The sequence below is a fragment of the Muscardinus avellanarius genome, assembly GCF_963383645.1.
Source record: "Muscardinus avellanarius genome assembly, chromosome: 9".
NCBI classification, from domain to species: Eukaryota; Metazoa; Chordata; class Mammalia; order Rodentia; family Gliridae; genus Muscardinus; species Muscardinus avellanarius.
The window spans coordinates 93,789,683-93,806,028 of NC_137795.1; the positions used below are offsets into that span (position 1 = coordinate 93,789,683).

At 38.8% G+C, this 16,346-nt stretch overlaps 1 protein-coding gene across 1 annotated transcript in view; it reads left to right on the forward strand.

The window, feature by feature from the left end:
* Window positions 1-16,346, forward strand: part of LRGUK (leucine rich repeats and guanylate kinase domain containing) — a gene marked incomplete at both ends in the record, with an annotated part of 115,026 nt that overhangs the window by 13,796 nt on the left and 84,884 nt on the right. Inside the window, 3 exons of the mRNA XM_080701233.1 lie at window positions 568-668; window positions 4,007-4,088; window positions 12,788-12,912. Of these exons, the coding sequence (XP_080557359.1) occupies window positions 568-668; window positions 4,007-4,088; window positions 12,788-12,912 (308 nt within the window). The remainder of the gene's footprint in view (window positions 1-567; window positions 669-4,006; window positions 4,089-12,787; window positions 12,913-16,346) is intronic.

Below are 16,346 nucleotides of genomic sequence, written 5' to 3' on the forward strand. Positions count from 1 at the left end.
GAGTCGAAGTAACATAACAGCAATGCTTTAAATCACTTCAAATTATTAATGAGATTTAGGATTAAGTCCACCTAACACAAAATTGAATTTACAACAAAGAGAGTCTCCTAATTGTGGCATCTCCAATCTTCTGAAAGGACCTAATTCGGTTATTTAGGGGCTAATTATCAGGAGGATTATCTAAGGCTTTAGTTTCTCATCCTTCTCTCTAAGGCTGACAATTTTCGAAGCATTTAGGTGCTGGCAGATTGTGGGAGAATGAGCAGGACCGTGGTGCAAGCTTTGGCCATCGGTCCCTTGATTGTCCTGGAAATAGGGGTTGGAAGAAGTGGGTGGGCCCTGGGAATGAAGGTTAAATTACTGCTCATAGATGAGTTTTCACATCCTTTTAAAAAAATATTTCACACATTTCTGGGTTTCTTCACTTCATTGATCTGGAATATTTAAAATTTGCTTGCAACTAGCATAATTAGAAAATATTCTGATGTAACATGTGCTGTTATTGATGACTTTTCCTGGTTATTTCGTTGGCTTACCTAATCTGTCTCTGTTTCTTCCCACTCCCAGATTTATCTTGTGTGAGCTGCATGCCTTACCTCCTAGAACTTAATGCTTCTCAAAATAAACTGACTACATTCTTCAATTTCAAGCCACCCAAAAACCTCAAGGTACACTTATCAATACACCAATTATATATGTTAAGTGGTTTGCAAACTACAGTAAGTGAAATAGCCCTAAAATAGAGCATTCGGAGAGAGTGAGAGGTAGGGTCCCAGAGTAAGTGTCTGAATTGAAATAAAAGAGAAGTATTTGTGCATCTCTTTTGAAAAGGGAGATGGCTTGTCAACAGCCTTTTCAGGAAGCTTTGCTAAAACCTTGTGTTAAAATCTAACTTCTTCCTCTTTTCCTCTTGCCCTTATTTTGAAAGTATTCATTACTACATTTGTTTTTTCCTTAGAGCAGAGCCTGTATATCTGAAAAATCTATAAAAATATTCTAGGGGCCCAAACTTTGCCTTCTTAATTATCTGCCCTTTTCAGAAAGCCCTGTTTCCAGACCTCCATTCTTGTCCTGGGCACTTGCTTTTGCCCTTGCGAGGTGGAAGTGAGCTCTCTGTGATGGGTGCTTTGGGGAGTGGTGTGCTGTGCTGTAGAGGAAGGAGTGTGTCTCCTGCCTTCATGGGCGCACAGGTCACCGATGGTTCTTGGGAGACTGGAGTCTGCCTGGCAGTTTGGGAGTGGGGCCTGAGGCCGTGATGTGGTCGCTTACTTAAGTAGAGGGGACACAGAGTGCTGTTTCCCAAACTTTTCTGCACATTGAAATCACCTGGGGGAATTTTCCCACTGCCAGAAACTATGCTGACAAATTCAGGGACCCTTGCCGCAGGGCTTTGCGATTAATGCTTTTTTCTATTGGACTCAAATATTTAATTTAAAAAAGTTATTTTAAGGAAGGGACATCAGCTCTTGCCTTTTATTATCTCCTTATTTGCAAACCCAATTAACTTGGATCTAAAGCATTCTGAGGTTTGCGCAAATAGGAAAAATCTATTTGACTTTCCCCAAATTGCCAGTGGGTTTTCTTCCGCTGCTTCACATCACTCAGTCAGTCAGCAGTCTATTTTCCTTTTCTGAAACTGTAATTATTCCCAGGGTGACATTCCTTTATCCAAATAAGCCACATTCGGCGCCTGTGCTTAGTGCTGAGGCCGCAGGGTCTCAAGGTTATCAAGAATTTGTAGAGTGGCTGTTGTTGTTGTTGTAATTATTGTTTTCAGCACTAGGGACTGAACCCAGGAGCATTCCACCTCTGAGCTATCCCCCCAGCCCTTTCTACTTTTCACTTTGAAAAAGGGTCTAAGTTGCTGAGACTGGGCTCAAACCTGCGATCCTCCTGTCTCAGCCTCGTAAGCACTGCTATTACAGGTCTGCACCACCATGCCCCGCTGAGAGCTGTTTTGATTCTCCTCTGTTGAGCCCAGGGAAATCAGTTATGGTAACAGCAGACTTTTTTTTGTTCATACCTTCCGATCTCTCCTCCCTAAAAGGCCCCACAAACCAACAAAAACAAATCATATACCCCAACTTCAAGGTTCCAACTTCCTGGAGCTTTAAGAGCAAACATACTGTCACTTTAGAGGCATGCTTGCCAAGCACCAGAGAGTCCTGGTGAGGTGTTTCAACCCCACACGAACCCTGCGTAGACCTGGAAGAGAGGATTGAGGCCGTCTGGTGTTTTCAGTGCATGGTCGTATTTCATCCTCTGAGCCAAGCCGTGCGGGATGGTTCCGTCCCATTTTACACGAGGACACCAACGCACAGGAAGGTTAAGGAACTTAGCCTTAGCTGGACGATAGCGGAACCGAGTCTGCACTCAAGGACCGAGACCCCAATACCTGTGCCTTTACGCTAAGTCAGGCGTGAATAGAACTTCCTCTCTTGAGAAGATCTTCTTTTTCACTTAATATCTGTGAGCTCTGTGCCACTAACTAGAGAGCCTGCATGCCCTTTAAAAAGAACAAGCCCTTCTGCTTGCTTTCATTTTGCGTGTTTTAGAATGCTTCTGCTCTTGGTGGGTAAACAATGTTAATCTGATTGGGTGAATGCTTCCTGTAAGCTTTGGGCTCCATAATCCCTTTAAAAGCTCTCTAGAAGCCTAAATCATAGGTACACAGAGGGCATAGTTCTGGCAAAGATATATCTAAGTAGCATGCTCTAGTACAGGAATGAAAGGTACTGATGAAGAAGGGTCAAATACAAGTAAGCCCATTTAATACGTTTATTTCTAATCCACCATTCTTCTTGAGAAGAGAAAAGCAAGTGTTAAACTCCATTTACATCCCGTCAAGCTGACTCATTTCATAGAATCCGTTTTATGCACCTGCCATTTGCATACGTATAAATTTATGTGTAGCTTTTTAAATTTAACATTATTTGCACAGTTCCCTTTCTTCGTGTGATTTATTATGCAATTCAATTGTTATATTGTAATTGACTTAAGCAGCTAACTCTCGCTACTTGAGTATTTTCCCTAATTTTTTTTAGTATCTACTATATAAAGTTTATAATATGTTAAAGTATTCAGTATTCAATGCATTGCTAAAATAATATTATTAAACTTGAAGAGGGGGTGGAATCATGAGAAGGTAAGAATTGTTGTTCTTAGTCTATAAATTGCTGAGTAGTTTAGCAGAAAGTGATTTCAGTGTGCCCATCAAGTTATCAAAGCAATATTTCACAAATGTGGGTTTTTTTAAATTGAAATAACTTTTGTGTATCTTTGCCCCAAAGATGGATAAACAGTGTTGTTTTTATTTTCATATTTGTGTCTTTCTTCTTTTTTCTCCTTTTATTCTTTTTTGGGCTGGTGCTAGGGATCAAACCCATGGCCTCATGTGCTCAGCAAGTACCTACCACTGAGCCATATCCCCACCTCCTAGCCTCGTATTTTTGACTCGGAACAACAGATGTTGCTACAAATGCCTTTCTAAAATAGTCAATTTTTAGAAAGGATGTAAAGTTGAAGAGGTGTTGCCTGAGGGAATGAGTAAAGAAAAAACCATTCTTCTAGCAGTTAGTGAGCAGGTAACCTAAGAGAATATATTGAGATAGGAAAAGAAAAAAAAAAACAAAAGGAAACGAGATCTGCATATAAAGAAATCAATATGGCTTAGACTGGGCGTTAGAGAAACTCAAAGACAGAATGAAAGGGGCAGAACTGAGGTGGACCGTGAAGGAAGACTAAGCAAGTCAGAAGTAGGTGTTGACGAGGGGAGAGTAGCTGCAGGAAGCTAGAGGCCGAGGGCTCTCCTACTCCCCGTCCTTCCGGTTCAGACCAGGGTACTGGTTCAAAGTGACCGGAGACAGATGAAGGTTGTACCCTCGGTGTGTTTTCAGTGAGACATTCTAACTCCACATGTAGACATACCTTCCTCGTGTGCAATTAATTTTTGTGGCGAATGCAAATGAAAACTATATGTCACCTGTTGTTCTCTTTTTCTCTCCAGAAGGTGGATTTTTCCTACAACCAGATTTCTGAAATGTGTGATTTATTGGCATACCACGCTCTCACTAAACTGATTTTGGATAGTATCCTTTGAATGAGCAAAGGGGAAATTTTGGTTAATGGCTCCATCAAAGAATGTGTACCATATTAAATGGAATACTACCAAATAAGCAATTTTCTAGAAATGCTTGTTTAAGTGATTACAAATTGATATTCACAAAGTGAGGAAAGATATTTTATTTGCCAAAGAATGAAACTGCAAGTCAAAGCTTGCCAAGAACGTTGTGTCCCTGAAAAGCCTTGTCAGGTAGTCCTTCCAATAAATGTAGGCTTATTCTTTTTTTTTTTTTTTTTTTTTTTTTGTGGGTCTGGGGATGGAACCCAGGGGCATTCGTCCTCCGAGCTACAGCCCCTGCCCTATATTTTATTCTTTATTTTGAAACCGGGTCTCACTGAGTTGCAGAGGGCCTAAGTAGCTGAGGCTGTCCGCGAACCGCAATCCTCTGGTCTCAGCCTCCCGAATCCTGGGATTATAAGCGTGTGCCACCACACTAGGCTCTGTAGGCTTATTCTTAATTTGAGAACCAGAGAAGTTCTGGTTTAATCCATTTCTCCAAATTTGCTTTATCTTGTGCCCAGTATTATATAAGCTCAGTATTTGAAAATTCAGATATTATCATAAGAAAATTTATGTTTTTCTTTTTTAAAATTTTTATTGGTGCATTGTAGTCGTACATCTTAATGGAGTATAAGATGTTTTTCATCATCAACTTAAACAGTAAAATTCATACTAAATTTCCTTTAAAGCAAACCTTTCTATAATATTTATTTTTGGTGCTGCAGCCTTGAGTATGTTAGGCAAAAGCTCTACCATTGGGCTACACCCTGAACCCCTCTAGGATATTTAAAATATGTTTTCACTAAAACAGAAACACAAAAAAACTTAATCTGCAGCCATATTAAGGAATATATCTCTTACATGAATCGGGCTCCCAAGTAGACACGGCACCTACTTTAAAGTCAGCTCAAGATTCCAGGGCCTGAGGGGTTAACTGGGGCCCTGTGAGTTTAATGAGCCTGAGTTGCTTCTGTACACCAGAGACTGACGTTCTCTGGGTAACAGAGGAGCAGTGCCCTCTCTCTCAGCAAGTATCTTTCTATCCACCTGAGGATTTTGCAGGGAAGAACGGAGAATTAAGGGATCGTCTCTGGGTGCTTCATTCCAGGGGTGCGGCAGCAGGTTGTTGGTAATAAGGCTGAGATTACAGAAGGTGCCTTTTCTTGAAGAAATATTTTGTAGAAACCTTTATTCATATGCAGTGGAAGGCCCACTCCCTTAAAACTTGTGTATGAAAATGAGCAAGCCAGGCACGGTTGTGCACACTTGTAATCCCAGTACCTGGGAGGCTGAGACGAGAGGATCGCAGGTTCGTGGCCAACCTCAGCAACCTTGTGAGGCTGCCCACAACTTAGTGAGACCCTGTTTTCGTATAAAAATAAAAAAGGGCTAGGGATATATCTCAGGGGTAAAATGCCCCTGGGTTTCATCCCCAGTACCACAGGAAGGAACGTAGTAAATAAATGAGCAGTTAGTGGACGTTCTGTCCACTAAGCTTTTGAAATGAACAAGTGCTCCCAGCTGTAGCCTAGTGGAGGAATCAGATCATGATCCAAACGGATAGTATACACTTCAGCAGCAAGCTCTCCATAAAGCCTTCCCTTTCTGCTTGACCATCCTGGGTACTGAATTGGCAAAGAAACAGGGTCTGACAGCTCAGAGCTCCGGGGTAAGAAATCCACTCATGTCGGGCGTGGGGGGCGCACGCTTGTAATCCCCGTGCTTGGGAGGCGGAGACAGGAGGATCGCGCTGGTTCGAAGCCAGCCTCGCTGGCTTAAGAAACCCTGCTTCCAAATAAAAAGTATAAAATAGGTCTTGGAGTGCAGCCCATAGGTAGAAGGGTTTCCAGGGACCCCAGTACCACCAAAAAAAAAAAAGAAAAGAAAAGAAATCCACTCATCTCGGGTCATGTTGAAGCGTGCTGCCCAGGGAGACCAGGAGCAGGGACATCACCTGAAACTTCTTAGAAAAGCAGATTTTTGGGCACCACCCCAAACCTGTACCACCACAGCCTGCATTTGAACAAGGGGCCCAGACAATCAAGTGCATGTTAAAGCTTGAGAAGCACTGGTATAGAAGTTGGCTGTCCCATGAGCTTCTGCCTCCCAGAAGGGACTAGGCACCTGGAGTTGTCCTTCAGGATGCTTAACATGGCAGTGTGGAGTTTGCTAAGGAGGGCTCTGTGCACCAGTGAAACATTCTTCTCTGTGCAGCCTGGAATTGCCAGAGAAACAACTGCCCATTGTTCTGGACCCAAAATGGGGGATACAGGTTAAAACATTTCTATCATAGAACTCTTAGTCTACATAAATTTAGCTTTCCGTATAAAAATTAAAAAAGCATTACGGCTTTGTAAATGTCAAATATCATGAAGAAATGAATTAAGTTTTTTTTTAACTTGACATTAAATGTAACAATTGAGTCCCATCACTGAAATATGTAAAGTTGTAATTATTACATTAGAACCAGTTGAAATCTACAGGGGCATAGAATTAGAGCATATCGCAGCACCATTACTCACCTATGTTTGACAATGCAAAGATGAGTAGCCAAACCAAAATACTCTGTAAGCTATTAATGACATGAACTAAGATGTTTGACACTTTTGGAAAGATAGCAGGTGGGTAGGGATGTGTAGCTCAGTGGTAGAGTGTTTGCCTGGCAGGCACAAGGCTCTGGGTTCAGTCCTAACAGCACAAGAAGAAGAAGGCAGTGTGCTGGCTCCTAAGCAGTACTCATGCCTCATTCTCTTTTGTTCTGTTGAGTAAATCAGATTGTACGTGATGCAGGCAGTAGGGTTTTATAAGTTTTTCTGGACAACTGGAAGTAAAAAAAAAAATACACCTGATAAGGTTATAAATCAATCTATTTGGAGGCTAAAAGCACTAGATTAGATTTTTGAGAAGATTAAACTATGCTGAGATTAAACAGATAAGAGGATTTAAAAATAAGTTTTATCCCAGTACATTTGAAAACGCAAGAGGAAAGAAACTCCTAGAAACTATTTCAAATTAAAACAATGGTTTAGAAATAGAAACCCTGAGTAGTCTTATAACTATGGAAGTAATTCATACAAAGTAATTCATTATAAATTAAGGTCAACTGAATTAAAAATCTTTCTATAAATCAATTTCACCAGACCCAAATCTAGAACAGACTTTGAAATAATGCATAGACTCTAACATATAGAAGATATAGTCACAATTCATTTTAGTGAGGTTACATTGATATCCAAACCAGACAAGGAACTATAAAAGAAAGGAAAAGAACAGGTTTTTATTTATTTTTATTTTTATTTTTTGTGGTACTGGGGATGGAAACCAGGGGCATCCTACCTTTAAGCTACACCCCCAGCCCTATTTTTTATTCTTTATTTGAAACAGGGTCTTACTGAGTTACAAAGGACCTCACTAAGTAGCTGAGGCTCTCTGTGAACCGCGATCTTCATGTCTCCTTCCAAATGCTGGCATTACAAGGGTGCGCCACCATGCCTGGCAGAAAAGGACAGATTTATTTTAATCATAGTCGTAAAAATCCCAAACAAAATAGTAGAAATTAAATCTGACAATTATTAAAAACTAAAATGATGATATGCTATCAAGTTGGATTTATCTCAGGAATATAAGGAAATTTAAATAGTAAATATATAAATGCCATTAACTACATTAACAGATTAAGGGAAATAAACTTTATGATTCTTAGATATAGAAAATGAATAAATATATAAAATTCAACACTTATTCCCAGTTAGACTCTCGGTAAACTAGTAATAAGGAATTTTCTCTACTTGGTAAAGAATGCCTACAAAAATATTTGAAAGGAACTTTATCAAAATTCATACATGCTATAAACATTCTCTCTTAAAACCAGGAACAAGGCACGATGACCTCCATTGGAGGTCTTATTTAGCCAGCACCATAAACTAAGAGAAAGGAATTAGAGATGTAAGATTGGTAAGGAAAAAATAAACATCATTTTTTGCAAATGACATATGCGGCAACAGAGAATATAAAAAAGAAATTGCACTCGAAATAATAGAGTTTTGAGAATTCAAGAGTGATTGCGTATGACGTCAGTAAACAGAAATCATCTGCATTTCTCTACACCAGAGGCAAGCAATTAGAAAGACAATTTAAAGAGAGATGCCATTCACGAGAGTAACACATATGAATCTTATTAAAAATGAGTAAGACCTGTGGGGAAAACACAATAAAACTGTATTAAAAAGTTTTGAAGACCTGGTTAAAGAGAAATATATCCCATGTTCATAGATAAGAAGATGGGCAAAGATGTGACTAGAAACACAGAATAAATCAGATGAGGCTGCTGTACCCATATAGACATGTCAGTCTCGTTTGCCATCAGAGAAATTCAACTCGAGACTACAGGTACTGCACTATATTCATTTCATTGACAAAATTTAAGAAATCTATAAGTACCAAGTGTTGGAAAACATGTGGAATAAGAGGATTGCTTTTTACCCTGCTTGTGGCCACAAAGTTAGTTCAACCACATCGGGAAAAAATTTTATATTATCTTGTAAAGTTGAACATCCAAATTTACTATAACCTACCACTTCCATTCCTGCATGTGAGAAGTTTAGCATGCATGCCCTGGAGGCTCATATATGAATGTTCACAGTGGCATTGCTTGTAATAGCAAAAAATTGAAATGACCCAAGTGCCCATTGATAAAGCATAAATAAGTTATACTATAGTCACACAGTAGCATCTCACACAGTAAGTGAAATATACCCACTTGAAGCGATAAAGATGAATCTTAATAAAAATAAAATGTAATTTAGATATAACACTAAAGCAAGAAGGGAAAAAGAGGCCATCCAACATAATCATTATCTCTGCAAGGCAGACACAAGGATTGGACAGGAGAGGGAGATATAAATTGTTGCCAGTGTTCTACTTGTGCTGGGGTGATGGGTCAAGAATGTTCATTTAATTTATGTATATGGAATTTGTATTAAATATATACACATATATTAAACACACAAATATGCTTATTAAGCTTAGCTCAGTTTTATATAGGAATATAAGCACCTGGATATTCTAAATTTACTTCTTTGGAAATAATTATTTAATCAGTTAATTAAGCTGGTAATGCTGACAATATGATTATCATTAATTATATCAGTACCTCAGAATGAATTGTTAACTATAAGGTCCCTAAGTTTTTATTTCATCTTACTGGACTATTTTATCCTTCCCTGGGTAGGTAAGTGATGATTATTGCAAGATCATAAGCCTTGCCAAGGTTAAGTGCATGTGTTTGTTATTAAGTAAGAATACATTGTAGTTTTTACTTATAGGCATTTACTGGTTATTGATTAGAATGTATTATAGAATTATAGATTATGGAATTTAAAAACGGATTCATAAGCCGGGCGTGGTGGCGCACGCTTGTAATCCCCACACTTGGGAGGCTGAGACAGGAGGATCGCACAGGTTCAAAGCCAGCCTCAGCTACTTAGTGAGGCTCTCAGCAACTTAGTGAGACCCGGTTTCCAAATAAAATATAAAATAGGTCTGGGAGTATAGCCCGGGGGTAGAAGGCCCCTGGGTTCCATCCCTAGTAAGACAAAAAAATAATAAAAATAAAAATAAAAACTGATTCATAAAATTTTAAATGTAGGCAGGATTTTAGAGACCACCTAGTGCAAAGCATTGTTTTATGTATTTAATGGGAAAGGAGTGTGAGACCCAGGAAGAGTCAACAACTTGCCCGGAATCATCTGGTAAATGGTTGAACTGAAATTAATTTTCTGAATTCCATTGTTGTTGTTTTTTTTTTTCCTATGCTGCAATTCACTGAGTAATTACTACTTTTATTGCATGGCCATTTAAATTATATACATGTTTCATTTCTTAGAGAGATTCACTCCTATAGCGAAGACCATTTTTCATTGGCAAGGTGATAGAGATCTTTCAGAACTGGTTTTGATTAAAGCCATCATCGCAGCTCTCTCCACTAAGAGAATTGTGATGGATTTCCTACTTATTTCTCAGTAACTGTTTTCTATACACCTGAACCATATTTTATGATTGTAGACAAATGAATAAGAGCAAATCCTGAGGTAGTGAATAATTCATGTCAAGCATTTGAGAACTACTGACAGCATTGCCAAAATGTAAAAATATATCGTTGGGTTTTTTCCTTCCTCGTTGTGAAAGTTACGCATAAGTGCCACAGGGTTCCTTCCCTCCATTTCCACAAGGATCTAAAATTCCACTGAAAAGATTTATTCACAGAATAGTAAAACTTCAGAGCTGGAATGCGATCCAATGGTTTTGAGCGCTTTGCATCTCTTTCGCCTGATAGCTGTCTTTTAAAATTATACCTAAGAGGATTAACCCAGTAAGCTAATTTATTGTAATAGTTTAGTGATTTGTCAGATTATACTTCTTCTTATCAGAGGCTCACAAGACCTAAGAAAGAACATGAAAGAGTAATGTTAGGCAGAAGGGCAAGTAACGTTTTGTGAAGGTTCTTAAATAAGAAAATGGGAGATTGGAGAGATAAAGGTATTCCTGATGCAAACTGTGAGCTAAGCGCTCCCCTTGGCCCTGGCCTGCGTGCTGACTCTTAATCATTGCTGGCAGTCACACATGAGGTGACCGTTGGGGTAATTAGGGAAAAAGCTAGAGTGCTACCATCAAAGTATAGCCATCCTTCAGTATCTGCGGGAGATGGGTTCCAGGACCACCCTCGAATGCCAAAATTCATGGACGCTCAAGTCCTTGATATACAGTGGCCTAGTGTTTGCATATAATCTAGGAACACCCCCTCATGTATTCTAATTTATCTCTAGATTATTTACAGTGCCTAATACACTGTAAATACCAGGCAAACAGTTGTTCTGCTGTCTCATTTAGGGAAAAACAACTAGAAAAAAGTGTACAGTTCAGTACAAATGGAGTTTTGTTTTTATAAAATGTGTTCAATCCTTGGTTGGGTAAATATGGGGAGGCAGAACCTGTGTACATGGAAGGCCAACTGTCTCCTTACTCAAGAGCCGGACTGATTTCTAGTGCCTGAAATTCCCTCGAAGTTAAATGAGAGTGAAGAGGTGGGAATGGGAGAAGACGGCTTTTCTGAAATGAGTATATTTCTCAGCAAGGCTGTTCAGTCCGTGCCTGACCCTTGCTTGTCCCAGCGTTTTGAGTGACTGCAGTGGGATCTGGAGGAGCCATGGCTCAGATTGCAGCGAGACGTCTTCATTCCTCCTCCTCTCTATCTTTGCCATGCTCATTTCAGAAAACATGCCTGGCTGTAGCAATTGAAGCTTGAGAGGGAACTGTGGTAGCTGCTAATGCCTGGGTAAATGACTGTGAGCCCAATAAACAAGCGTTCAGTTCCTGATATCTTTCTCTTTCTCTTTCTCTTTCCCTTTCCCTTTCTCCCCCCCCCCCTCTCTGCAGTACTAGGGATAGAATCCAGGGGCATTCTATCTCTGAGATATACCCCCAGGCCTATTTTTTATTCTTTATTTTGAAACAGGGTCTCACTGAGTTGCAAAGGACCTCACTAAGTAGCTGAGGCTGTCTCAGCCTCCACAATGCTGGGATTACAAGTGTGCGCCACCTCGCCCGGCTTAATTATTTCAAAACTAGAATAAAGACCAGATCTTTGTGGATATGAATAACAACAAAAGGTGAATGTGAAATACAGCAAATAGGAAATATAACTATGGATGAAATAAAATATCCATGAAGCAGGGAGGTTGAGACAGGAGGAACGCAGTTCACGGACAGCCTCAGCTACTTAGTGAGGCCCTCTGCAACGCAGTGAGACCCTGTTTCAAAATAAAGAATAAAAAAATCGGGCTGAGGGTGTGGCACGGAGGTAGGATGCCCCTGGGTTCCATCCCCAGTACTGCAAAATAATAATGATAATAACAATTATTATTTAAAAAGCCCAATGAAAATGAAGCTAGTGTTGGTGAGCTAGTGTTTGTAGGGTGGTTCCTGCAGGGAGCTATGGAAGTCGATTGGAAAATGCATGTTGACCACAACAGAACAATGCTGCAGACAGAATCTAAAACCACCAAGGGAAACCTAAGAATGCCTGGCACATTTAGAATCCATAGCTAGTTTCTTTACTTTCCTTTTTCTTTGGCCTAACTCTCTTCTGATTCAGTCCCAGCTATGACTTCCATTTCTGTGCTTTTGGCCAAGAGGTAGAGGATGAGATTCCTTGGCCTCGTGGGATTGTAATGTAGTTATGAGAGTGATACCTTACAGTTGTGAGGAATAACTAATTAACACTCTTCTTTCTTTCTTTCTTTCTTTCTCTCTCTCTCTCTCTCTCTCTCTCTCTTCTTTCTTTCTTTCTTTCTGCGGGTCTGGGGGATGGAACCCAGGAGCATTTGACCTCCGAGCTACACCCCCTGCCCTATTTTTATTTTTTATTTGGAAACAGGGTCTCACTGAGTTGCGGAAGGCCTCACTTAGTAGCTGAGGCTGTCCGCGAACCGCGATCCTCCAGTTTCAGCCTCCCGAATGCTGGGATTACAAGCGTGCGCCACCACGCCCGGCATACTTCTTCATTTAAACTGTTATCCGATGTTTTTAGTGGTGATTTAGCACTAGTTTGTTTCTTCTTCAAATGCTTTCAGTAACATTTTCCTTAAACATAGTCATGGTATACAGACAACGAGATAGAAGAGATTAGTGGCCTAGAGATGTGCAGCAGTCTAACTCACCTTAGCTTGAGAAACAACAAGATCACAACAATCAATGGCTTAAACGCGTTGCCCATCAAAATTCTTTGTCTGGTGAGTCAAACTAAATATTCCTTTCTGTAGCAGTAGCAGTGAATATTTAGTGAAAATATGAATTATAAGTACTTAGAATTTTTCAAGCATATAAAGAACCAATTCCTCATGAAATGTTCTTGTCTTCAATCTTGTCTTTTCTATCTCTGTGCGCGTGTGTGTGCGTGCGTGCTCGCGTGTGTGTGTGCGCGCGTGTGTGTGTGCATGCGCACGCCTGCGCAATGTTCCATGCTAAACAATAATAAACAATTTTCTACTTTGGTATCCAAATTCAATTTTTCAGAAGATTGACTTCTTATAGTGAGAAAGAAAGGCATACTTTTACCAAGTCTTTAAAAATATTTTTCTAGTATCTGATTGGTGAAAATAACATTTGAGCACACTTAAACACAATATGTATTGCTGTTTACTCCTTATTGTTTCCAAATGAACTTCAGGATGTTTTCTAGGCAGTGAACTTGGGAAGTCCTTTTATATTAATATATCCTAGTCTCCCAGCCTAGAAAATCAGAAACCATGCTGAGAATAAATGAACAGTTCCAAACAGAGAGTTGAAATTTGATGATTTTTTTTCCCCATAGAGAACGTTCTTTTTAAGTGGTATGCCATGTGACTGTGGCGTAATGAAAATAGACATTGCTTATTTTAAAAAGTCAGGAGGATCATACTAGTCCCAGAGATCTACATGATGTTCTAAAACTAACAGTATGGCTCAGTACTGTGGGGGCTGCTAGTATTATTGGAGATATTAGTATTATTAAATAATTATTTAAAATTATTATTAGTATTATATGGAGTATCCAGGGTCCATTCTTCCTGTCCTCCTCCCTCCAACACTTGGGTGGCTTTGCTGTTTCTTCTTACATCTATCATAGGTGGGCAAGAAGCATTTCAAGCCATGAGGCTTGTCGCTTATTAATTTTTTATGTGAACCATCCCATAGGAAGAGGCTCAAGTGTTATCTGACATGACATCTTAGGTTATCTGCAGATTTTGACATATACAATCTTGTTTAACCATATGCCACTAAAAGTTGGCTATGTGATCGTGTTTCTCGCCCTGAGCTTAGAGCTCTAAGGTTTTTTTTTTTTTTTTTTTTAAGCCTCTTCCATCTCTACAGTGAGCTAGATGAGGGTAAAGTATTGGCCTTCTAGTACTGAGGATGGAACAAAGGATGAGAAGTTTTAATAATTTATTTGAGCTTTCATAGTTTCTGCCTGCTAAGGCATGTTAGCAAAGTATAGTGAAAAATGAATTTGACAAATTGGGTTGAAAACTTGGGAATTATGCTAAGTAAGATTAACCAGTCTCAAAAAGTGAGTAACTGTATGTTTTCTCTCAAATATGGAAGCTAGACAGGAATTGGAAACAAGGGTAACTTCAGGTAGACAAAGAGAGACTCCAGGGGGACGTTGGAGGGGATGTAGAAAGGAGAGGGATCTAGAGACATAAAGAATGTAACAGATGAAGTCATGCCGTGTACGTATGTGAGTATGTTGAACTACCAGTGCCAGTCTTGAAGACTTTTAGATGGGGAGGGGGCCTCCTGGAGGGAAATGCTCCCTGACTTGTATGCACATATATTTTTATCACTCTGTATATCAGTATTATGTATCATTACAATGCACCAATAAAAATAAGAAAGAAGGAGAGAAAGCAAGCAAGAAAGATTAAACACTAGAAAAGAAAGCTACATTTTAAAATTATGACCCTCTGAAGGATTATTGACAATATTGTGCTATTCTATTTCTAGTTTGTTAGAAGCTTACCCTTTTCTCTGCTATCTTGCCTGTATTGACATTCCTACTAATTTTAAGCAGAGTATGATAAGTGGAAAGAGAAATGGAGGTGTGCTTAAGGGAATGAGAACTCAAGTCATTATTAAGAATGACACATAGTCCTTCCATCCTCAGAATTTGTTTCATGAACCATGTAAGTAATCCATGTTGTCAGGTTTCTCTCAAGCAGTTTTTAGAAAAAAAAAAGACATAAACTATTCATTTTTTTCTGCAAATAGATTAAGTAGATTGTTTTCAATCATAGTTCACTCAGGATGAGTTAGAAAATATATAATATGCTATTATTCTGTTTTCTTAAAATTTTTGAGAAGGTCTTCTTTTCTAAGCTTTAACAAAGTATATAACATAAAATGATATGCATTTGTTTCAAGAGTTTTTAATGCTTTAATCAGAAAACCAGTTGCTTAGTTACTATTGAAAAGAATCCATTTTACAATTTAGAAGAAGAACAAACCAATTGCTAATTCTCCATAAGTGTAAAAGTCAAAAAGGGAAAAATGTGGTTCACTAATGGGAGGTTCTATCATCCAGCTTCTTAGCAAGTAATGATAGTGCATTGTGAACTTTAAACTTCGTCTTGTCAGAGAAAGAGCCGCTTGGTTTGGCGTCCCCAAATTGTTAGATGAAGAATGTTTCTCATTTCATTTATTTAAGAAAATAGCTTCTCTCCCAAAGTGCTCTTCCTGCTGATCACCAAAATCAAGCATGAAGAATTATTCGTGCAGAAAATGGGTGTCCACTTCTGAGAGTGACGCATCAGTTTTGCAGCACGGAATAAAGGCTCTAACTAGCTGGCTTTTGCTTCAGAAACTGTGTGATTCTGAAATTTTCGCTGTTCCGGTTTCTTTTATGACCACAGGCTATCTAATTAAACTTTTCTATGCTCGTATCACTACCACTTTGAAAGCCATCAGAGACACCACGAAGGAGAATTACAATCTATCTAGCATATCTAAAGTTCTCCAAAGTTCTTTGGGGAAAAATGTGTATTGTATATAAATTTGATGTGCGGGCATTTTTGAATAGAATATCAAGGTCTTCTTTCAATACATTAAATTGATATGGTTATGATGTTAAATTTAGTGTCATTCTTTCCTTTTCCTATTACACTTTTTTTTATAGCTTTTTTGAACTCTGAAGAGAAAGAAATTGGACTTTGCTTTGGCAAATGGGGTTATAATTTTTTCCTTCTTATTATGGAATTTTTCAAACACATAAAAATTAAAAGAATAGTATGATAAACCTTCATGTGTTATAACTCAGCTTTGTAGATTATTAACATTCCATTACCATGTTTTAAGGAGCCATAGAATTATACTAATGAACACAAATCTGGCTCATTGTTGGAGTGACATTTAATGAAAAATAGAATGAAAACGAGCCCTTGCTGTTAGGTATTCCAGGAAACCAGTACCAGTGAATATATTGCAAATGGAAGAGAACTCTATAATTAAAATTTCAGTTTTTAAATGTGTATTAAAAGTTTTCAAAGTTTAAGGATAGGTACAACAGGGCTATAATTCTCAATACAAACTAAAGGTTTAGTTTCAGTATGATCTTTTCCTATACCTCAAGGCCACAGAAGCCAAGAAAGGAAGAATATGTCAGAAAACATGCAAGAAAATGCAAATTATT